The sequence below is a fragment of the Vombatus ursinus genome, unplaced genomic scaffold (assembly GCF_900497805.2).
Source record: "Vombatus ursinus unplaced genomic scaffold, bare-nosed wombat genome assembly UNPS02014799.1, whole genome shotgun sequence".
In the NCBI taxonomy this organism is placed as follows: Eukaryota; Metazoa; Chordata; class Mammalia; order Diprotodontia; family Vombatidae; genus Vombatus; species Vombatus ursinus.
In genome coordinates, this window is record NW_020954577.1 from 15,881,627 (window position 1) to 15,907,421 (window position 25,795).

At 37.9% G+C, this 25,795-nt stretch overlaps 1 protein-coding gene across 1 annotated transcript in view; it reads left to right on the forward strand.

Moving 5' to 3' along the window:
- The window catches only part of AGMO (alkylglycerol monooxygenase), a 362,895-nt gene that overhangs the window by 178,529 nt on the left and 158,571 nt on the right, over positions 1-25,795 (forward strand). Inside the window, exons 6-10 of the mRNA XM_027872515.1 lie at positions 1,812-1,878; positions 7,255-7,320; positions 7,423-7,502; positions 10,685-10,819; positions 12,705-12,821. Coding sequence (XP_027728316.1) covers positions 1,812-1,878; positions 7,255-7,320; positions 7,423-7,502; positions 10,685-10,819; positions 12,705-12,821 — 465 coding nt within the window. The remainder of the gene's footprint in view (positions 1-1,811; positions 1,879-7,254; positions 7,321-7,422; positions 7,503-10,684; positions 10,820-12,704; positions 12,822-25,795) is intronic.

A 25,795-nucleotide genomic window follows, 5' to 3' on the forward strand; every position in this document is an offset into this window, starting at 1 on the left:
AATAAATTCCATGTTGACAGAGATTGCCCATTAATGGAGTGATCACACATGTCAACATATTCACAGATCCTTTAGGCCCAGAAGAATTCATCATTTCAGTAACTCTGACAATATCTCTATCATTAACCCATGCCTGAAAAAAGGCAAGGCAAGAAGTAAAGAAGGTATGTACTGGAGTGGGGAAAACACTGGGCTAGGAATCAAGAGATCTGTATTCAAGTGTTGCCAAGTGTGGCCACTGGAAGCCATACAAAAATATCTTAGCCTCTCTATGTATCTCCATTTTATAAATGGAGGATAAGCAACATGGTCCGCAACTTAGAAATCTCAGTCTAGTATTGAGTTTTCAAGAATGTTTGATGCAGTGGTAGTGATGATCCAATCAACAAGCAATCATTCAGCACATACAGTGTGCCAGCCTTATGCTAGGTGCTGGAAAAACAAACAATTACCCCTGACATAACGGAGCTTGCCACATTACAGTACTACAGTACATCTAAGGCCTTACCAGAATGCCTTAGCACAAATTCTCAAAATGGAAATGAACATTTTTCCTTCACAATATATCACCACCTTTTTTAAAAACAGTATTTATTTAGTATCTTATTTTCCCCAGTTCCATGTAAAAACAATTTTAACATTTATTTTTAAAACTTAGAGTTCCAAATTTTCTCCCTCCACCCCCTTTAAGAAGGCATGCAATTCAATATAAGTTACACATGTGTAGTCATGTAAAACATTTCCGTAATAGTCATGTTGCATCACCAACTTTCTATGAAATGAATCAGATAGGGTGATTAGCAAGGAAATTAGGGGTTTGATGTAATGCATGAAAAACTTATAATGTACTTGCAAGTTTAATAGAATCAATAGGGATGATTACTGAAGGAGAAGGCAAGGGATTTTTTATCTGACTTAAAACATCATAGATTAAATGCTACATAGAGGGTAAAAATGTAAATTTTATCATTAATTTATATAAAAAAACATTCTGATGTATGTGCAGAGTGAGGGCTTCATGCAGGAAGCAATTTTCATGGGATAATCCTGTTCAATTTCTATCTGCAACATGTCAATATTGACCTGCAAAATCTGAAGCTATCAGAATGGGGGAGACCTCAACATCCACCTAGCCCAGCCTTCCTGGGCTAAGAATCTTCTTTAGATGCCACCACAGAAAGTAGACAGCAGGATGGTGAAGGGAGAGGGGTGCAGTGGACTTGGTCATTATTGGCTGTGTGACTCTGGCAAGTCACCTAACCTCTCTCAGGTGCAATTTCCTCATCTATAAAATGAAGGTAATACTAGCAACTTCTTCATTATGTTGTTGTGAAGATCAAATGAGGTAATCTTCAAAAAATGTTTTGTGAAACTTAGAGAGATATATAAATTCTGATTATCATCATCATCGTCATTGTTTCTATAACCTCATCAAGTGCTTTTCCTTGAACATCCACAGGAAAGACGAGCCCTCTTCTCCTCCCAAGGCTGTCCATTCTACTTTGGGATAATTCTAAATGGAGAAAGATTTTCTATACATAAAGCCCAAGTTTGCCTTTTTCCATCTGTCAGCCAATGCTCCATCTTCTTCCCTTGGGGATCAAGCAGAACAAATGTAATCTTTCTTTCATGTGATGGCTCTAGCAAAGATGTAAATATTTCCTCTTAACCTCATTGTATGTGTAGCCAGGTTAGAAGTTATGCTAAATCCAGTGGGTTTTCATAAATGACATCCTTATTTGCATATGTGCAGTTATACTTTCAGAGTGTCTTTCCAACTTTTCATGTCGTAACACTTTTCTTTCAAACAGGTCATTGAAAATCTTGGACCTTTGGAACTTATTCTCAACACCCCAAGCCATCATCGGGTTCACCATGGTGAGTAAGCATGGAGTCTATGTGTCATTGTTGTTTAAATTTGGACACATGCTTTTATTGCTAGTCTTTTGTGGAATTTTATTGGAATACAGCTATCAAATCAGAGCATTATGTTAAGAAGCCCAGTCCTGACTTGTATGCCTGGCTTGACCTCATCACCAACGCATGTAAGGAGAGAGTCTGCTTACCTTCTCCTCCTTGGCACCCCATCAGCTTAAGTGAACAGGAAAATGGATTAAGTAGCCGTGGGAATGATTCTCCAAGTGGCATGCAGTGGCCAAAACCCTTGGCACAGCGCCTTTTGGTGCTCTGCTCACACATGGATGGGAACATGTCCTGGGCAGTCTGGTTCCAGCATGCTCTTTGCCACATTACAGTACTCCTCTCCCCATCAGGCAGTTCCATCTGGGCCATGTGTACACATGTGAGATGGCTCCTATGTTTAACAGTTTCACTTATTCAGTTGGGAGAGCAGCTTTCTTGGACTTCTTCTGTGCTACCAAAGCTATTTAGACACTTCAAGATTAAGTGAGCTTTCTTCTCCTGAGGCAACAAATGGAGAAAACTTAGAGGAACATGAACGTTCTCAAGTCTCAGTGGATGATAGATTTAGAACTGGTGGAGACTTTATAAAGCATGTAGCCTAAACCTGACCTGTATCCCCTAATTTAATATACGATGAAATTGAGCATCAAAAGGTTAATTTGCCTAGTATCACACAGGTCTTAGGATACCAAATCTTATATTCTCTCCACAGCAACTTTCTGCATCGTAAAATTCTATATTTGTTTTTCCAAATAGAGAATTTCAGTTTCATTTATTAAAGTAGAATGATATTGGAAATAATCTGTGAGAGCTCTTATGATGATCGAATGAGATAGTATTTGTAAAGCACTTTGCAAACCTTCAATTTCCATAAATACTTGTTCTTATTATGGTTGTTGTTATGACTGCTAATATAAACAGTTTAATTGTAACTTTAAATCAAATTTGTTGTTGAATTGTTTCAGTTGTGTCTGACTCTTTGTGACCCCATTTGAGGTTTTCTTGGCAAAGATACTGGAGTGGTTTGCCATTTCCTTTTCCAGCTCATTTTACAGATGAGGAAACTGAGACCAACAGGATTAAGTGACTTTCCCAGGGTCACACAGATAATGTGTGGAGGCTAGTTTTGAACTCAGGAAGATGAGTTTTCCTGACTTAAGGTCTGGTGTTCTATCTACTGCCCCATCTGGCTATCTTCTTTAATCTAATCACTTAACCTTTCCTAGTTAAACATTCACATTATACTAGCAGTGGTCCCAAGGCAAGACTACTACTAGAAGACTTAATGTAAACAGATTAGAGTGTTTCTCTAAATGACGACAGTTTGTTGCTAACTTGTAGGGAAAGCTGAGCCAACACATAGTTGACAACAGTAGAGTAGGAACAGAATAGGCAGCTTTCAGAGATTTAATGTACATCATTGCATTTACTCATCTGGGGCAGAACACTCACAAACATCGATACTGATTTGACAAAAAATGACGGAGAAATTTAGAAGCTGCTCAATGAAAAACAAAAACTTCACAGGGTTTACATCTCTCTCTAAGAAGGCAGTATTTAACTCCATCAAAAGTAAAGTGCAAGTGAAGCTTAAAGAAGTGATGCATTCTTGGTTTGGTAAGAAGGCAGATGAAATTCAGTTTTATGCTAATAGTAACAATCCAAAGCATTTTTACAAGCCCTGAAGGCTATTTATAGGCCAAAGATCTATGTTGCCTCTCAACTATCCAGGGCTGATGGAACTACAGTGATTAGTGATAAAGACATGATCCTGGAGAGATGGGCTGAACACTTCCACACTATTCTCAATAGACCTCTTGAGACCCTCAACAATGCTGAAGTCATTGACTCTATGTATCAGGTTGAAGTCAATCTCTCACTAGCTGAATTTCCAACTGAATAAGAGATTTTGAATGCCATTATTCTCCTCTCATGTAGCAAAGCACCTGGTGCTGATTCTATTCCAGCTGAGATTTATAAGGCAGGGGTCCACCACTCATCTAAAAGCTAACTGAAATCTTTTGGATTTTATGGTGAGAGGAAGTTATCCCCTAGGAGCTGAAGGATGACTCTCTTGTCCATTTTATAAACAAAAAGGGAATAGGTTGCCCTGTGACAATCATGGGGAGGTGTCATCTCTCTTAGGCATTGCTGGTAATATTATTTTTGTTGTTGTTTGAGGATACAATTTTTTTGCATTTAAATAGTATTTATTTTTTCCCCAATTACATATTAAGAAAATCTTTTAGCATTTAGTTTTATAAGATTTTGAGTTCCTAATTTTTCTCATTCCCACCCTCCTCTCTCCTCTTCTGAAAATGGTAGGCAGTTTGATATTGTGTATACACACGCTATCATGTAAAACATATTCCCATATTCATCACAGTTGTGGAAGAAGAAACAGATCAAAAGGAAATAAAACCATGAGAAAGAATGCTGGCAAGATTCCCGATAGAGTCCTCCTGAAGACACTGATCCTTTACCTGGAAGATGGTCATCTACCAAAGAGCCAGTGTAGCTTCAGAAAAGGCTGAGGAACAGCCCATGTGGTGTTTGTTGCCCCAACAACTCCAGGAGAAATTCCAGGAGCAGAACAGAGGTCTGTACACAACATTCATCAATCTGACCAGGCCTTTGAGATTGTCAATTGTGAGGGCTTGTGGAAGATCATGGCAAAATCCGGTTTCCCAGAGAATTTCATTAGAATTGTACACCAGTTCCATGATGGCACGCGTGCATGGGTTCTGCATAATGGAAAACGCTCTTGTGCTTTTCTCAGTCACTGGAGAAGTGAAACAGGGCTGTGAACATACTCCCATGCCTTTTAGAATGATGTTTTCAGTGATGTTGCCAGATACCTTCAGGGAGGATAAAAAAAAAAAGGCATCAAAGTCAGCTACTGAGCTGACAGTAATTACTTAACTTGAAAGGACTATAAGCCAAGACTAGAGGGAAGAGGGAGTTGGTGTATGACTTTTTGTTTGCAGATGATTATGCACTCAGTGCAGCCTCTGAGGCTGAGATGCAACAAAATATGGATCAATTCTCTACCGCACTTCTACTAATTTTGGCCTGACAATTTATACCAAGAATAAAGAGGTTCTCCACCAGCTAGCACTGCACCATCCATATGTGGAACCATCAGTTACAGCTAATGAAGAAATACTGAATGCTGTGCATAAGTTCAGTTATCTTGGCAGTATACTTTCCAGGGGCGTACACATACGTGATGAAATTGAAACATGCATTACTAGCTCTAGCTCAGTGTTTGGGAGGATCCAAAGAAGAGTGTGGGAGAAAAGAGGTATTAGGCTGCCTACCAAACTGAATGGCTGTAGAGTCATTGTGCTGACCTTGTTGCATGACTGTGAAACCTGTACATTATGTTAGCAGCATGCCAGGAAACGGAATCGATTCTATTTGAATTGTCTTAGGAAGATTCTGAAGATCACCTGGCAAGATAAGGTACCGGACATTGAGGTCCTTTCTAGAGCTGAGCTTCCAAGAATGCAAACTCTGTTGCAGAGAGGAAACTACAGTGAGCTGGCCATGATGTTCAAATGCCTACATTTGTCTACAAGGTTATTTTCTGAAGAAGTCACACAAGGCAAATGCTTTCATAGAGGTTAAAAGAAGCAAAACACAAAGAAATTATAAAAACAAAAAGGAAAAGGACCCATATGTACAAAAAATATTTATAGCAACTCTTTCTGTGTTGGCAAAGAATTGGGAATTGAAGGAATTCCCATCAATTGGGGAATGCCTAAGTGAGTTGTGATATATGAATGTAATGGAATACTATTGTGCTATAAGAAATGATGAGCAGATGGACTTCAGAAAAACCTGGAAAGACTTGTATGGTCTGATGCTGAGTGAAGTGAGCAGAGCCAGGAGAACATTGTACGCAGTAAGAGCAACAATGTGTGATGACCAACTTTGATAGACTTAACTCTTCACAGCAATGCAAGGATCTAAGACAAGTCCAAAAGACTCATTATGGAAAATGCTACCCACAGCCAGAGAAAGAACTATGGAGTCTGAATGCATATGGAAGCGTACTATTTTCTTTTGTTGTTTTTTTTTCTTTATTGTGGTTTTCCCCTTTTGTTTTGATTCTTCTTTTACAACATCACTAATGTGGAAAGTTGTTTAATATGATTATGCATGTATAGCCTATATCAGATTGCATGCCTTCTTCAGGAGGGGAGAGGAGAAGGAGGGGGAAATTTAGAACTCAAAATCTTATAAAAGTGAATGTTGAAAACTAAAAATAAATAAATTAATAAAAGATAACTGGTTGACATTTAATAAGGATATATATATACATATATTTGTAAATGAAACAATAAAAAGCAAGCCTTTTTTTAAAAAAAGAAGCAATACGAGGACATTCTCAAGGTCTCTCTAAAGAACTTTGGAGTCAATGGTGAGACATGGGAGACACTGGCATAGATCATCCACATCAAAGAAGGCCCAGTGCTCCATGAGCAAAGCAGAATTGCAGTGACTCAAAAGAAATATGAGATGTGCATATTTAGAAACATCTTCACTCCAAATGTTCACATGGACTATTTGTGCCCAACCTGTGGTAAAGCCTTCCCATCTCCTATTGGTTTGAACCAGCTACAGTCAGATGTACAGTACTTCAACCCCAATAGAGTGGTCATTTTAGTCCTCTTCAAGCATGAAGGACAAAAACTAATAGTGCTTTGTCTTATTTTTAATTCATATTCCAATAAATGTGAACTTTTACTTTAAAAAAAATCCTTAGGTATTTAAATACTTCTAAAAAAAAATTCCAAGAATGATTGTTGTTCATGGTCTAACACAAAAAGCTTCAAAATCACAGAAACAAATGATAATAATCTCATTAGACTTAAATAGAAAAAAAATAGAGATAAGAAATCATGAGTCAATATATTTTGAGTAGAAATTCAGTGTAGTGTATTGAAATTGGTTGTGAACTGAAAGGCCTGAGGCTGACAGTTATCAGTTGTGTGACCCTGGGCAAGTCATATAATTTTTCTGAGTCTCAGTCTCCCAAACTCAGCTCTACAATGAAGTTGTTGTTTTATTAGGAATTCTTACTGTGTTTTTGTGGGAAAAAAAAAAAAAAAACACTTCATAAGCACAATAGCCAGAAATGGAATTATAGTAAGCATTTGTCTTAGTACATTGCTATTAGTGAGGCAACAACCCCAGAAAAAACATGGTATTTCTGAAGTCTTGATATTATATACGTATTTAACAGGGTTAGGCTAGCAGCTGTTTCAATATTTTAATTTCATTCTTTGTCTTTGGTGGTAATTTTTTTTTATTTTTGTCTTTTAGGCAGAAACCGTTCTTGCATAGACAAAAATTTTGCTGGCACCCTTATTATTTGGGATAGAATTTTTGGTAAGTAGTATTAATGTAAATCAGGCAAGCAAATTCATATTCTTATCAGCATAAATGAAGTGAATGGTTTCTCAAGTTTCACTCTTTAAATATCTCTTCCAGGAACATTTGAAGCAGAAAAGGAAAAGGTTTCATATGGCCTCACCCACCCCATTAACACCTTTGAACCACTCAAAGTACAGGTATGACTAATTTCTTTCATTCTTGGGGAATGGGTTAAATACAGCCATCAAATCAGACAAGCATTTATTAATTATCTCCTCCTCTCTGCAAGTGAGAGAGAGAGAGAGAGAGAGAGAGAGACAGACAGACAGAAACAGAGAGGCAGGCACAGAGAGAGATGGAGAGATGATCAGAGGGAGGGTGGAGGTCACATGACTTTTCCACAGTCACACGTGAGGGCCAGTATGCATCATGGTCAGTGTGTGAATCCAGGGCTTCCATACTCTGAGCATGGCTTTCTTTCTCTACATGGGACCCTCAAATATAAAAACCAAGAGGTTCTTCAGGTGATATAGCCTTCATTCATTAGAAAATATAAGTAATTATAAATTTATAAATACATATATTTATAAAAATCTATCCTGCGTGGTTCCCTACCCGGTGTACCTTGAACTAATCAAGCAGTTTAATCAATCAACAAGCTTGTATTAAGCCCCTATTCTATGTCAGGTGGGGCAACTAGGGGGCACCATAGTGCACAGAGCCCTGGGCCCGAAGTCAGGAAGACTTATCTTATTCATATTGACCTCAGACACTAACTGCATGACCTTGGGCAAGTCACTTAATGCCATTTGCCTCAGTTTCCTCATTTGTAAAATGAGCTGGAGAAGCAAACGGCAAAGCATTCCAGGATCTTTACCAAGAAAATCCCAATTGGGGTCACAGAGAGTCAGATGTGACTAAGACACCATAGAACGACAATGTGTCAGGCACTGTTTTGGATTCTGGGGATGGAAAAGACGATTTATGAACCAATTCCTAATTGATACAAGCATATATGCTACCTTAAGAAAGCTAGTGGGGTCAGTAACCACTTCTACTTAAGGCCAAATGTCAGAAATAATTACAACTGGAAGAGGGTTTAGATAAGACCAGGACTCTTGGATGACTTGGAATTCCATCTATTAGCTGGATGGGATTGTCTGTGGCAGTTATATTTTCAGTGGTCACATGAGAAAAGACGAGGGCCTAAAGTTCAGCTCAAGGAGCTTACATGTATGACTTAGTTCACAGAGAGGGAGGGAAGGAATTGGAAATCAAGATAGTTGAGCAATAATAATTTTTTGGAATAGTCTTAAAACTGGAGAGTTCAAAGGGAGTTTTAGATCAAGGAGATACAGATTAAGGTGGGTGGGCCTTCTTCAAACTCACATCTTCCAATTCTACAAATAATGTCTGCTCTGAGCTAAACTTATACACACACACACACACACATATACATGTATATATACATAGAGATAGATATGAGAATATTTATGTATGGGAATATCTATATCTGTCTGTATTGAAGGAAGCTATTCACCTCTCTTTCCTTCTCAGTGTCATAACCCTGCCTTCAATAGTTTTAGCAATTTGTTGATTATGTAGATCAAGATACATTATGGAGTGTAGATGATAAACTCCGTAAGTGTTGAGTGAAAGCAAAGTTCATTGTAAACTAGGTTACCAGTTAAAAGTGTGAAGAAAGAGGACTTCTGTTGAGCCCTGAAGGGTGAGCTAGATTTTGACAGAATATTCAAATAGTCAAGATTTTAGTAATTGCCTACTATGTATGCTTTAAATTACTATCTAGTTCCCTACAAAATTCAGCTGATGTGCTTTCTTTTTCCTTTCTTCCTTTCCTTCCCTTCCTCCTCTTTTCTTTCTGTCCTTCAATTCCTTCCTTATTCCCTTAACAACCCCCTGCCCCCCACCTCCCCATTCCTCATGTATTTACCAAGTATTTACTCTGGGAAATGAACCGTGCTCAGTCACCCTGCAAGGGCGACAAAAAAGGCCAAAACAGCATTTCTGAGTTTTGAAGCATGTAGTATATGATGTAGTCAATTACTCTCCTTTTGCAAAAATATTCTGTTGTATTTGTATTCAGTTCTTAGCTGTTTTATTCAATTTCTAACTCTTGAGCCGGGTTATATTTCTAACCTCCCAGATGAAATACTGCTCCTTCCCACCCCCCATATCTCCTAAACACATTTATTATCTTCATTAATTGCTGCAATGCCCCTCTGTTCTACACTCATGCTTAGGGCACAATGCTATTCTCACCCTTTCCCTCCAAATAGATAATCTCCAATACTGTCCTGATCCATGGGCCTTTGTCCTACTTCCCTAGTTGCTTTCGATTTCTTCCTATGATTCTGTCAATGAAATGTTGAGGGCTAGCAGTTTAAGTTATCAGTTAACACTGGTTTCAAGTACAACTAACATGAAGTGAAACAGCCTCAAGGCTATCACAATTTTCTGAGTACCTGTAAAGGGTTACTTGAATTCCAGTAGTGTGTCTACTAAGCTGGCACTGGGACGTTCTATGCTTGCCTTTTCATTGGCCAGCATTTGCAAAACTATGTTGCCTATACACTGTAACATTTAAAAAACAACACATTTTGGCAAATAATGTTTAAAAAGGTGTATTATCTATTGTTCAGTTATTCAGTTGTGTCCAACTCTTTGTGACCCCATTTAGTGTTTTCTAGGCAAAGCTAGTGGAGTGGTTTACCATTTCTTTCTCCATTTCATTTTACAGATGTAGAAACTGATGCAAACAGGGTTAAGTGACTCAAACAGAGCTGCACAGCTAGTAGCTGTCTGAGGTCAGATTTGAACTCAGGAAGATAAGTCTTCCTGACTTCAGGCCCAGCACTCTATCCACTTTGCTACTTTACTGCCCCATAACCACCACCATTCACTTACAACATGCACATGGACAAGAGCACGCAAACTTTATTTTGTCATTAGAAATGGAAACCCAGAGTGCCAACTGATAGCTGATACTTCTGGAAGGTGTGTCTCTTAAAAAGATTTTTCCACTACAATGGTTTCTTAAATAATTTTTCTGCCCTTTCAATATAATCAGGGAAATATTTTTCACCTAGAGAAACATTGTAGAGAATACAATTGGGATTCATCAAAAATACTTGTCCCAACATGCATATTGTTTCATTCAAAAAGCTTCCCCTTCTAAGGCACTTGATGTTCAACTGCTTAATTTATTGGTGTGGTCAGAAAGCTTTAAGGGAAAGAACCATTCACCCCAAATTCCATGTGATAGTGAAAGGAAATATAATGCTTTGGTTACATATTTATTTAAACTTTTCCTTACCTAAGGGAAAAAAAGTGAGCTATACTTCCCCTTCCTCCACAGTTCCATCACTTGCATTATATTTGGACCACATTTTGGATCACACCTGGGTTCTGGAACAAGTTGTCTGTCATATTCAAAGGACCAGGATGGAGTCCTGGCAAACCTAGGCTTGGTCTTCTTGAGGAAATCCCTGAGGTGAGGAGAATTCCCACATCCTGATTTACTTTCTCATAGCAACTTTCTACTTTACAGGAGCCATTTACTGTAAATTAGAGGTAAGCAACATGGAGACTTTGAAAATGGGGGAATTAAGAAAGGAGAGGTGGATTGGAATTTCTGCTTGCCCCCTCCCCCGCCCCAACATAAAGAATTCATTAAATGTCAAGCATTTTTTTCTGAATGTTATGATTGCTTTTTTGAATAAAGAGAATTAAGGGTAATATAAAACAAAGCAATTCTGATGGAGAGCTCCCATGCAATTCCAGTCTAGTTCTATCTGTAAGGAATAAGCATTGTTTAAGATGTAAGTGCCATTTAATGAATCAGCATTTCTTAATCTGGTTGCTATGCTTGCTAGACACTGAGGCTATGAAGATGACAGTAAATGAGTCCCTGCCCTCAAGGAGCTAACATTTACTTTTCTTAAAAAAAAAAATTAGGAAAGAAACATTCATTGTAAGTCAAAGTTCCCCATTTCAGCTCCTGTGCCATGAAAAGAGAAGATTAGTAATTGCTTTGTTACTCAGTAGTGTAGACAATGATTAGATAATTCAGATAAATTGAATTCAATTTAAGGCCTGGTTCATCTAGAATGGTTAACTACTCAGTCCCGATTAATTGTCTAGTTTGATAATTGTCTACCTTCCAACCTCTGGTAGGGCCAAGGTTGGACCTGAGTAAGATCTGTGGGTCTGGTTAGCATCCGCTTAATTTGGGGAGAGGAGACAGGCCTGCTTAGGTGAGGATTAAAGGTATGGAGTAGCCATGTTTAGTCATGAAATGGTGAGATACTCTGCTGGAGTGGGTAGAAAAGAGAGCAAGAAGAAAAGGGGATGTGTCTATATTGGCAAAAGGGTAGAGACCAGGAATTAGTCACAGCAAAGGCCATGATGGGGCTAATGAAAATCAAGGCTTACCATTTAGGCCATAAGATTTGGTGTCCTGGTCAAATTGTAGCATTTTTTAAAAATCTGGACATAAATTCAATATTATATGACTGTTCATTTTGCAGGCTTTTATGCTCTACTCAAATGTAGCTATCCTAGTTGCTTTGTTCAGCTGGAGAAAACCTGCCTCTGCTGCCCTCACTCATCTTCTCTGGTAGTAGCTGGTTATCCCACCTTCCCCTTTGTCTGATGTTAGAGTTCACTGTGATGTTAATGTTGATGGGTGGGGAAAGAGGCTAACTGGCCATGGCCATCCATTGCTCATTCGTTTTCATGATCAGGATGAGCTGCTGCTTTGTTCTTTGGTGATTTTTATTATTTTGAGATGAAATCCATCAGTGACTGACCTAGTAGAGCTCAACAGCACTGTCCAGGTCAGCTAAGATACAGCCCATACATTTTATGACTATAGGGACTGAGACACTTGACAGTGGTTGCTAACTAGGACTTCTTGTGACCAGAACACTTCAGTTTGAGGAGAGAATAGGATAGCCTGCCCTCATTAGGAGAAGTCATACTGGGAGAATGGAGGGACTGTTCCTGAGAGTTCAAATCTAGCCTTATTGGTACTGCTAACTTTGATGTCTAATTCCTGAGAGAAAATAGAGAAGGGGGATAGCAGACAGGGGTCTGCAGATGGTAGAGGCTTGCCTGATAGGTTCAGAGATGTCAATAGTTTGAAGCAGAGACCCAGTGACCTCACATTTGTTGTGGTTGTGTTCAAATTAAGACTAGAACTTCTAACACCTAAATATTATTCTAACTAGGAATTGCTATATTTTTTTAAAGAAGTGGCCATTCTCATAATGCTATTATCCATGTCCCTGCCTTGTTTGTTGAGGACCTATACAACATAGCTATATTACCAAAGATGGGATTAGCTGATGAGAAGGACATTTCTCTCCTTGCTGTAGGTCACAGGAAAAGAAGTCCCCTATGCCACCCATGTGTCTGGCTCACTCCAGCTGTATGCCCTTGTGCAGTTTGCTCTGATGCTTGGTTTTTATGAGGACACATTTGCTGACAAAGGCGTAAGTAATTCTCCCATGTCTAGCTAACTAAGGGGTGAATGATCTAGTCCCTTGTTTTCCAACTCACTCATTGTATCAAGTCTATTACTCTGATTTAATTCATCTCAGGAAGGGTCTAAGTCAATCTTGGAAAAAAAAATCATGTTGAGGGATTTGAATTCAATTCACATGGAACCCCTAAAACACTGATTAGGATATGTCATCAAGGGTAGTTGTTGGGAAGGGCCCATGTCCAATGGTATCTCAGGAAGTTTTATAAATTAGTAAGCCTAGGCATAACTGATGACTGGAAACTGCCTTTGGGATTGGGCAGAACCAAGTTCTAAACTAGGGAATAAAATATTTTTTTTTTTGCAGAAGCACACTTTTATTTTCCTTTCTTTCTTTGTATCTTCATTCAAAGAATAGACTCATATATTCTCATCAAGACATATTTACAGAAAGGTTCACTATCATTGTGTCCCAGTCTTAGATCCTTGGATTTGTGGTAGCTATGAGGAAGACTATGGAAAGGGCTCATGGGTAACTTACAAATTCATCAAGGAGAGAAGACATGACTATACACAATTACAACATCAATTTCATATAGAAAAATGCAAAAAGAGAAACACAATTAATTTGGAGGGGAAATAAATTATTTCTGGCTGTGAGTCATCAGGAAGGTGCCACAGAGAGGATGACATTAGGTTCAGTGCATAGTTTGTGGGACATGGAATTTGGAAGACATGTTCAAATCCTGATTCTCTACACTTATTAGTTGTGTGATACTAGACTTAACCTCTTTGAGTGCCAATTTCCTCTCTTGACAAATGAAGGAGTTGGACTAGATGATCTCTAAAGTCCCATGAAAAGGGGGTAAGCATTAGGTTAGCAGAGTTGGGAAGGCATTCTACATTAGGGTGAAAATAAGAGGTAAGAAAACACACCATGATAGAGTGTGCGCCATTTTGAGCTCATGGGAGCAATGTGTCTAGAAAAGTAATTTTGACTCAAGTGGCAGAGGTCTTCAAGTCTAAACAAAGGAGTTTGGATTTCTATAGATATTGGAGAACTTTGACATTTTAAATCAGAGACATGACAAGAAGAGAGCGATTCTTTTGGAAGGTTCCTCTAGCAACAGGATGTAGTGCCAACTGGAACAGAGGAAGAAGGAGCTCTGAAAATGAAAATAAGATTCAGAGACACAAATGCACCAATCCAGACAAGAGATGGTGGTGATACCTTAGTTAGAACAGTAAGCCTGAAGTGGGAGGGCTTGAAGGAGAGTGTATTGAAAAAGAGTTCATAGGATATAAAGAATAATTGGGTGGATGTTGGGAAGAGAAGGATGAGTCAAAAATTAATCCAAGGTTGATGGACAGAGAATGGTGGCACCATTAAGAGTAAAAGAAAGGAAGAGGGTGGATTTGGTTTGAGAACTGATGAGATTAACATGTCAGCAGAACATTGAGTCAAAAGGTCCACAAGAAAGTTGAAAATTAAAACAAAACAAAGCAAAGCAAAACAAAACAAAACAAAATTAAAAAAAAAAACACTTGGCCTCAGGCAAATAATTGGGCCCAGAAATATAGATATGTATCATTCTTAGATGTAAAATATTAGAAATGGTGAACATCAATAAGCTAACAAAGGACCGAAGTATGAAGGACAAAAGAAATATTCTTGGATGACATTCAACATTTAGAGCTGAGGTTCTTAACTTGGATCTCATAGACCCTCTTGGTGGCAGTCTGGCAAAGTCGATGGAATTTTTCTCTGACAACAAAAAGAAGTAAAAGGAAATCAATTATATTGAATTATAGTTATTAAAATATTGGGGAAAACACGGGTTCATAGATGATAACTTAAGAGCCCTTGATTTTGAGAATTATGAACCTCTGGTCTTCCTGACTCCAAGTCTGGGGTTGTAGCTACTATGGAACTGATATGAATCTTCATGAAGCCATGAAGAATCGTCATACTCAAAGTAAGGAGTGTTTTAATTTTGTTCTCAAAACAAATATGTGAACATAGAAAAACATTTTTTTTTCTTAGTGAGGCAATTGGGGTTAAGTGACTTGCCTAGAGTCACACAGCTAGGAAGTATTATGTGTCTGAAGCCAGATTTGAACTCAGGTCCTCCTGACTCCAAGGCTGGTGATTTATCCACTGTGCCACCTAGCTGCCCCTGAAAAACATTTTTTTTTTAATGAATAAACTATCAACCCAAATATAGTAAATTGTCTTATCTGCTGTGATCAGGAAACAAGGAATCCTGGTTGATTATATACTCTGAATGGTGGGAAGATTCCCTAGAATTTTTTGATGATAGAATGTTGTTGAGACCCATTTGTGTTTCAAGGCTATTTCGCAAAATCTATGTATGCACATTTACATGTTGTCAATTAAAAAAAAAAATTTGACTGTGGGTACAATAACAATACCTTTTGTTTCTGTTTTGTTTTGCTTTTACCCCAAACTTAAATAAAATCCTCGTGTTCACACTCTCTTCACATCTGCTAGAAAGCCTCCTTTGGATACATTTGAAGAAATGCTGAGTCATAGGAGAAAATGGTCACTCCACCTCCCATTTAGTGGAATGGAAAAATGCCCTAGCCATTCTATTCCACATTGAAAAAAAAATCTTGAGATTATAGTACATGGAAATGTACTTTTTATTATAAGGAGCTTTCCCATGATAAAGCCAGTTTTCTTCTTATTTCAGTCATCTTTCTGATACTTTAATAAGTCCATGATGTTATCAATGGAGCTACTCCTCAAATGGTGCAAAGCCACCCCCCCCATCCCAACTTATCCTGGGTAATGTTCATCCATGTCCCTCTAACCTATTGCACAAAGTCTTTTTCTGAGTATTTTATTATTTTCTAGGCATCAGTGTACCTCTTGGTTGTTCATCTGTCATCTCTAATTTTGAGAGATTTCATTAATATAAAGAAATCCCCACAGATGGTGATTTTATTTACAATGGTGAACTTTAGATAATGCCTAGAGCACTAGGTAATGAAGGGAATTACTTGTCCAGGAACACTTAGATAGGACTTTCTGACACCACAGCCAGCTCTCTACCTTAAAGCATGCTGTGCAATTGGGGTTAAGTGACTTTCCCAAGGTCACACAGCTAGTAAGTGTCAAGTGTTTGGTCTGAGGTCGGGTTTGAACTCAGATCCTCCTGACTTTAAGTCCACTGCTCTACCCACTGTGCCACCTAGCTGCCCTTCTCACATCACTCTTACTGACACTCCAATAGTTCTACAGTCTCATCTATTTGGCCATTCCTTTTTAGCACTGAAAATCACGACCCATCCATGGCTATCTCATCCATGTGAGTCTCCTCCATGTCCTCACACAAAATTGCTGCAGGGGCTCTAACTATGTTTCTGCAGGCCATTCTCAATTTTTTTTCTTTGTTAAAATTGTATCTTGTTCTGTTCCCCCTAACCACTTTCTCAACTTTTCATCAGTATAGTAAGTTTATAAGGAGCCACCGTAAAGGGACAATAAGAGGAAATAAGATCAGTAAGGGGAATCTGGAAGTTCTGTACAAACCATCCCATAGATGAAAGAAGTACAATTTACATACTAACTGTATTATATATTAACTAATATTCACATCCTAGTGATATTCACATCCTGCTAAATCAGCAGAAGCCACTTAGGTGCTGCTGTCAGTGTTCTAGTCTTATGCTACGTAAGTTCCAGACGAATTCCAGACCTCTACAATTCCAGAGTAGTAGAGCATCAAAAAATGCTGAAAACTTTGAGATGATTTGGATATGTTAATGAACTTACCCCAAGGTGGCACATATAGGAGTTGGTCTGTTTTTTCCCTAAAACCCTATAAAAATGATACCTCAAACTCCTGCCCCAAAGCCCTCTTCTACCTCCATTGGGTTTATGCTGCCTAGTGCTACCAACTCTAATCTGTAGCTACTTATCCTTGTGCCTTATTAAAGTGGTCTTGCAGGCTTTCTTCCTACTGTCAATCATTGCTGTTCTTGAGTACCCAATGAACTGGGTGTGCCTTCCCTCATTTCATAATTTAATGAATGAATTATCAATTAATTTTCCAAGTGATGTGGATGCCAATGAATCTGACAGTGTATTTCTTCCTCTCATGTGACTAATTTTTTTTCCTCCTGGTTACACATGTATCTTATAATATCCTTTATATCGATTATCTTGTGCAATTATGCAGTGTGTTGCAGCCTGTACACACCCACAATGCATCTGTGCATTGCCCTCTGTATGTTCTCTTGATTCATTTCTTCAGGGCTTCCCTCCTCATTGCAGATCTATGATTCCCTAACACAGAGACATGCAGTGTCACTGGAAGAAGATTGGTATAAAAAATATGAGCCTTTATTTTCAGGGAGAAGGATGGGGTTATTAAGAGAACATTGCTATTGCCCAAAGGCTGCTTTCTTCTTCTTCTCCTTTCATTCAGTGCTGACTCTGACTCATTTTCCATTTTCAGGGTTTGTGCTACTAACTCTTAGATAAGCCCCATTGGGTGTCTATTCAAATGCCTTCCATGGTCTGGACAAAAGACATTCTTCATCCATTTGTTTTGAAGTTTGTTTTGTTTTGTTTTGTTTTTCCTGTGTGGATAACCAGGCTGAACTCCTTGAAGTGATTAAGGATCACATTTAGGAAGGTCTCTTATGTTTATGATTGTTGTAATTTTTTAAATACTTGATTTGATGGTCAAGAAAAATTTCCAGAGGATTTTTGTAAGATGGCATCACCCTTTACATATGTAACCTGGCATTTATTTACTATGTGCCAGATGGAATTTGAATCCAAGAAGACTTTTCACCACAGGCAGGACTTTCCCAACAATGGCATCTCTCTGGACAATACAGGATGCATTTAGTCCAGTAGACTAAGTATTGGCTCTGGAATCTCAGGTTCAAGTCCCTATTCCACGACATTGGGAAAAGTGTTCCATTCTTCTGGGCATCAGTTTCCTTATCTGCAAAAATGGGGCGGGGGTGAACAACATGGTCTGGAAAGCCTTTTCCAGGTCTAAATCTCTGAGTCTCTCATTCCATGATTACAGGATGTACTGGCCAACTCATTAGTCATCCTGGCTGTAGGATGAGGCCTGACAGCAAATGCTCCGAGTGGGGCATCATTAGCACAAACGCCATTAACTTTAAAAAGCTCATGATAATCTGTTCCCTCAAAATCTCAGCAGATGAGAATGTCCAAGCATTAGCAATTGGGATATTTGGCTAGAGCTGAAAGAGGAGCTAGGACAAATGGTTCTGATTCTCAGGCCTTGAGGCACCCACCCCCTCTGTGCCGTGAAAGGACCCCGGCATGGTGTGCAGATGAGTGTGGTAGCAAGTTCTCCCAGATGTTCTAAATAGAAGTCTCTGAGTTAAACACACACACACACACACACACACACAACCAGAATGGAAATTTACGTCTTTGGTTCTGAATGAGGCTTTTTTCCCCCCCCTTTCCTCCTTTAAAGAGTTGAACATACCAATGGATTTAATCGAGGGTCTATGGGTGCATTTCTAGATACGAACAAGACACATACATTATATTTATGCAAAATACATTCAACTGAAGATCATTCCCCCTCCTCCCCAGGGTTCACACTGCCACAAAGGATGCCATAAAAAAGCCAAATGACTAGATGGACTGAGAGAAATGCTAAGTGCTAATGTGCTTTGAGGACATAAAAGTTGAGTGGGGTACCCTCTCATTCCTGACGCAAATTCATTGCAAAGAAGAGCTTGTTTTTGTTTTTGTGAATTTATTTTGCACCCTGAAACTAGTCATCATAATTATCATCAGCCGCAGTAGAACCAGCACCAACACCACCACCACCACCAATTCTCTAGAGGTTTTGTTTTTTCTTTAAATTACAGCTATATGTCATCTACATATAGGAATAATTTGTTCTCCTATTTTCTGTTTACATATTTAAGTTTATTTTTCTCTCTTATTATTAGGATTATCATTCTAGTATTATATCTGAAAATAGTGTGAAGTACTTTAACCAGTGTTTGTAATAGGGAAGATTATTTTCTTTCTGAATTGAAAATAATACAATTTCTTGATTTTAGATACATGCAAGCAATCACACGAAAGAAACGCTCTTTCCTTCTTATACATTTTAGAATTCTAAAAATAATGAAATGATTTGTTTTGAAAAACCTTTCTCTTAATCCACTCAATTATGTATTTTTGTTGTTTTCATAATTCATTACATTGTTTTCCCAATATTGAACCACACTTATTTAATTGTTACAAATCAAAGTTCCCAAAGTGAATTTTAAGTTTATTGTTATAGTCCATGAAGATGGAATTTTTAAAAATTTTAAATCAGTGTTAATATGTAAGATTAATCTATTATTTTTCCCATTTTTCCTTGATTTGGGTAACTGGACCATATTTATATAAAATTTAAAAAAAGTAAGTACAATAGAATATATATAATTTACTTGTAAAAACCTTTTTTTAAAAAATGAGTTCCAAATAATCTTCCTCCCTCCATTGCCTCTATACTCCTTGAAAAGGCAAGGGATTTGTTATTGATTATACATGTGCAATTATGCAAAACATATTTTCATATTAGCCTTGTTGTAAAAGAAAACAGACAAAAATAAGAAAAATAAAGAATTTTTTTTAAAGTATGCTTTGATTTGCATTCAGACTCTATCAGTTCTTTCTCTGGAAGTGGATAGCATTTTTCTTCATAAATCCTTCTGAATTGTCTTAGACCATGCATTTCTACTGTTTAATTATGTTTGTGTTTTTTTCTGCAATGTGGCTAATATGGAAATGTTTTACATGAATTAATATATAACTTTATTTTTATTGTTTTATTTTGTTAGTGTTTTCTTTGGATCACGTATTTCTGAGAATAGCTAAATTATTCACAGTTGATGATTGTAAAATATTGCTGGTCCTGTGTACCATGTTCTCCTGGTTCTGCTCACTTCACTCTGCATCAGTTTATATAAGTCTTCCCAGGTTTTTCTGAAACCATGCTACTTGTCATTTCTTATAGCACAATAGTATTCCATTCCAATCACATACCATGACTTATTCATCCATTCTCCAATTAAAGGAAACCTCTTCAATTTCCAATTCTTTGCTACCACAAAATAATTGCAATAAATTGTTATATATATATATACTTATATATAATTATATATATGAAATATTAGTCTTTTGGGAAAAATTCCAAATTTCTCTCTAGAATGGTTAGATCAGTTCATAACTACACCATCTATCCATCAATGTCCCAATTTTTCTACATCCCTTCCATCATGTGTGATTTTTCTTTTCTGTCATATTAGCCAGTCTGATAGGTGGAATGTAGTACCTCAGAACTGTTTTAGTGTGAAATTCTCTAATCAATATGGACTTGGATAATTTTTTTTCCCTCATATCTATAGATAGTTTTGATTTCTTCTTCTGAAATCTACCTGTTCAGATCCTCTGACAATTTGTCATTAATAGATGAGTCATCTTCTTAAAATATTTTATTCAGTTCTCTATATATTTGAGAAAAGAAGACCTTATCAGAGAAACTTGCTATAATCCCCCCCCCCACCCAGTATCTTGCTTTTTTTCTAATCTTGGCTGCATTGGTTTTGTTTGTGTGATTTAAAAAAAAAAATTAATATAATCAAAATTGTCCATTCTACATCCCATAATATTTTTCTTTCTTGTTTGGTCACAAATTCTTCCTTTATCCATAGATATCAGAGGTAAAATAAATCCTCCCCTGATTTTCTTACGTTATCAACCTTTACGTCTAAATCATATGCCCATTTTGATCTTATCTTGGTATACATTGAGAGATATTGTTCTATTTCTAGTTTCCGCCAAACTACTTTCTAGTTATTCAAGCAATTTTTGTCAAATGGTGAGTTCTTGTCACAAAAGCTTGGGTCTTTTGGTTTATCAAACAATAGATTTCTATTATCATTTACTGCTGTGTATTGTGTAACTAATCTATTTCGCTGATTCAGCACTTCATTTCTTAGCCAGTACCAGATTCTTTTGATGGTTACCTATTTTTAATATAGTTTAAGATTTGGTATTGCTAGGTCACATTCCTTCATATTTATTTTCTTTAATTCCCTTGATATTATTGACCTTTTGTTCTTTGGATGAATTTTGTCATTTTTTTCAGGTTGTATAAAATAATTTTTGACAGTTTGGTCTGGCACTGAATAAGTAAACTGATTTAGGTGGAATTATCATTTTATTATATTGTCTTGCCTATCCATGAGTAATTAATGTTTCTCCCATTATTTAGATCTGACTTTATGTGAAAAGTGGTTTGTAATTGTGTTCACGTAGTTCCTGGGTTTGTTGTGGCAGTTAGACTCCCAAGCACTTTATATTGTCTATAGTTATTTTAATGAAATTTCGTTTTTCTCTCTCCTCATGCTAGACTTTGTTGGTAACATATGGGAATACTGCTGATTTATGTAGGTTTATTTTAAATTCTGCAACTTTGCTAAAATTATTAATTATTTCAACTAGTTTTTATTTTTAGTTGCTTCTCTAGGATTCTCTAAGTATACCATCATGTTATCTGCAAAGAGCGATAGTTTTTTTTTCATTGTCTCTTCTAATTCCTTTAATTTCTTTTTCTTTTCTTATTGATATAGATAATATTTTGAGTAGAATAATGACTACTAGTGGTAACATTGAGCTTCTTTGCTTTACTTCTGCTATTGGGAAGGCTGCTTCATTCCATTTTACATTGCTATCTCCATTACTGATAACAACTGCTAATGGTTTTAGAGAGATATTACTTCTCATTTTAAGAGGCTCCATTTATTCCTATGCTTTGTAATGTTTTTAACAGGAATATGTGTTGTATTTTGTGAAAAGCTTTTTCTGCATCTGTTAATATAAATTAATTATATAATAATGACCAATATGATTATGATTTTTATTGTTATTGATATTAATATAATTAATTATGCTAATAGTTTTCCTAACATTGAACCAGCCCTGCATTCCTGGTATAAAATCCTACCTGGTCACAGTGTATGATCTTTGTAATATACAACCTACTTGCTAGCATTTGATTTAAACTTTTTTCATTAACATTTTAAGAGAAATTGGTCTACAGTTTTCTCATCTGTTTTCACTCTTGCTGATTTAATTATCAGCACCGTATATTTGTGGTAAAATTAATTTAATAGGATTCCTTGTTTGTCTGTTTTTTACCAAATAGTTCATATGATTATATATCAATGGAATTCATTGTTCTTTAAATATTTAATAGTATTTCCTTGTAAATCCTTCTGGTGTTAGGGATTTCTTTTCTAAGGTTGCTCATTTATGGTGTATTTTAAATCATCTCATCATAGTCAATTCATACCTGTGCCCTCTGCCTATGTATACCTCTTCTAATTGCCATAACCATTATAAAATTCTTAGGAGTTACAAGTTTAATTTTTTCATTCAGGACTGTTATTATTTTAACCTTATCGAATCCTTTAGGATTTCTCTTTCATGTTTAACTTTTTATGCTTCTCTTGAGTCTTGTGTTTGAATATAAAATTTTCATTAGGTCTTTTCATCAGGAATGTTTGAAAGTCCTTTATTTCATTACATATCCATTTTTTTCCCCAAAGGATTATACTCAATTGTACTGAGTAGGTTATTTTTATTGTAATTCCAGCTTCTTTGTCTTTTATTTTATTTTTACTGTCCAATATTTTTATTCTCAAAAAAGAAAAACAAAATATCACAAATTCTCCTTCAGCTTCTAGTATTGATTTTTTTTATTCTTATTAGGTATTTTATTTTTTCCCCAGTTGCATATAAAAACAGTTTTTAACATTCATTCTTAAAACTTTGAGTTCCAAATTCTGTCCTTTCCTCCCTCCCCTCCCCCACCTCCCATTAAGAAGGTAAGCAATTCGATACAGGTTATACATGTGTACTCATGCAAAACACTTCCGTAATAGTCATGTTGTGAAAGACTAACTATATTTCCCTCCATCCTATCCTGCCGCCCCTTTATTATATTTTATCCTTTGACCCTGTCCCTCCTCAAAAGTGTTTGCTTCTGATTACCCCCTCCCCCAATTTGCCCTCCCTTCTATCAGCTTTCTCTTATTCTCTTCCCTCTTACTTTCCTGTAGGGCAAGATAGATTTCCATACCCAATTGAGTGTGTATGTTATTCCTTCTTTAAGCCAATTTTGATGAGAATAAGGTTCACTCACTCCAGTGTGGAGGGGGAGCTCTACCAAGATCCAGGGAGTTTGTGCAGCTGTTTTCAGAGATACTTTTAGGGACCCGCAAATTTTCAGTTCTTCCAAGGTGGTATGATCAAAGGAGAAGTGTTTCCTTTTCTCCTGGCCTGTGCTCTGGTCTGTGAGTGATCACAAGCACTCTTTTCTGCCCCGGAACTGTGACGAGGGTCCCCTCTTCGCTGCTGCCATAAGCTCTGCTATTCTAGTGTTCCTCCTCACCCCAGGACTGCCACCCAGGACTGCAACCCAGATCCAAAGCAACAGAGTCCTGCCTCAGTGATGGCAGAGAGACCCCTGTAATCTCCTTCTGACCAGTTGTTTGATCCCCTTACCATCTGTGGTCTGAGAGCTCCAGAAGAAGCTACTGCCACTGCCAATTCAGTTCCTCCCAAGGCCTGCTGCTGTTGCTCGGGATGGGGCTGTGCTGAGGCTGAGGCTGTGTTGGCGTGGTCTGTGGTGGACCACGCTCCTCTCTCTCCAGGTCTGACAGACCTTTCCTGCTGACCTCTTAAGTTGTGTTTGGTGTCTGTGGGCTGAGGAGTCTGGAAACCTCCACTGCTGCCAGTGATTCAGTTCCCTGAGGCCTGCTCCAGGTTTGCTGCGGCCCAGTCTGTGCTGGAATGGCCTATACTGGACTGTGCTCGTCTCTCAGTTTGGTGCAACAGACCTTTCCCCTTGACCTTCTTAGTTTCTTGGGCTGTAAATTTGTTTCACTCTCTCTTTTTGTGGGTTTTTCTGCTCTAGAAATTGTTTAGAGTCATTTTGAAAGGAATTTGGAGGGTTTCGGGGAAAGCTCAGACAAGTCCCTGCCTTTACTTCTCCATCTTGATTCCACCCTTTTTTGTCTTTTATATAATATATCAAGCCTTCTGTACCTTTAATGTTGCAGCTGCTAAATCTTATGTTACCCTGACTGTGACTGTTCATTCTGGCTGCTTGCAATGTTCTATGACCAGTTCACTGTGACCAGCACCCCTTCTCCCCTGTGGTGCCAAGTGCTATTGCTCCATTTGGCCTTGGAACTGAGATCAGGGTCCCTGCTCCCTTGTTAGCAACTATAAATACTTCTCTCTGTCCTGGAACTGTGACCAGGGTCACTGCTCTTCTGTAGCCACAGGTGCTGGTGTGCTGGTATTCTTCTGTGCCCTGAGCCTGCAACCTTAATCTGTGTCTGGGCAATACAGTAGGGTCCTACACCCAGTGCCAAAAAAGGGTCCTCTGTAATCTTCTTCTGACCATTTTTCTGATCCCCTTACCATCTGCGGTTGAGAAGCTATCATTGCCACTGATGTAGCCAATCCAAGGCCTGCGATGAGCTTTGCCATGGGCAGCCTGTGCTACACTACACCCCAAGCCAAATCACCACCCAGTGAGACAGACATTTCCTACCAACCTCCTAGGGCTAGGAAATTGTTTCTCCCTGACCTTTTATGGATTCCGTGGCTCTAGGGTTTGATTTGGGGCACTGTTTGAAAGTTGTTTGGAGGGAAATTTGGGAGAGTTCCAGTGAGATCTTGCCTATATTCTGCCATCTTGGCTTGTCTTGAGCCTGCTTTTGTACATTTTTCCCCTCATTCCCATCATGCCGTGTGCTGATGAAGAATTACTGCTTATTTGCAGAATTCCACAGAGCCTTTTTGGACCTGGGACCTCTGATAAATCTTACAAAAGCATGGAAATCCAATAGCAATATTTTTTTCCTCTGTCATTGCAGCCAATAACCACATTGGAAAAGCTGTGGTGGGCTTGTCACTGGGGGTCCTGCTGTGCTTCTACAGACTTCTCTGTTTGTACATGGACTGCAGTGTAGAAACTCTCATTTATTTTATGTGGTTGCACATTGCATATGTAGAATTTCTTTGGAAGGAAGAAAAGGAATGCTATAAGGCACACAAAGGTGTGAAAGGCACATTCCTTCCTTGATGCCACTTGCAGAATGTATATTTAAATATATGGTGTTTAGCTAGTGATATAACCCACTGGCTTTCTGTTGATCTTGGGACAGCCAGGCTTGAGAAATCATTGCTTAGCTTCCAGGGTCCACTTCATGGGGTGATACTGTGAACCGTTGTTGGAAATGAAAATACCTTTGGCATTCATCTGCACCCCAACTTAAAACAGCTAAGACATTTGTCTTTTTAAATGATATGAGAGCACACATTGCAACTGCTGGGCTGAAAAATGCCCTGATTGTTAGAGTGTGAAGTCCAGCAGCTGCAGATAGGCCATGACACAGATCACTATTCCCTCCCCATTAAAGAGGCAAATGAATCTGTCCAGTATAAACTTGGAACCATACTTTTGCAGTCTTTAAATCCCCTGAATGTGGCACTCATTCACCATTTACTGTAAAATGCCCTGTGTATACAATTCTCTTATACAATTCTCTTCTTCTTAGCATGTGTTAACATCACCTCCTAAAAATCAATATACTGTAGTCCTCGGCACTCATAACAGAAAGTATGACCTAGGTCAAAGTCCCAGATCTTAAAATAACCCCCCCGAGTCCATCTGCTGTATGTTCACTTTTCTGCAAGTATGCCCCATTGGGAATGGTTTCTTCTTAATTTCCTACACTTACTAGGTTATTATTAATGTAATATGTTCAGAGAAATTTGAGGCAGAATGATCATCTATCTAGCCTTCCTGTGGGTAGTGAGCAAATAAAATAAATATGCTGAAAAGTCAGGATGTCATCTCCTAATCCCCACTTAATACATAG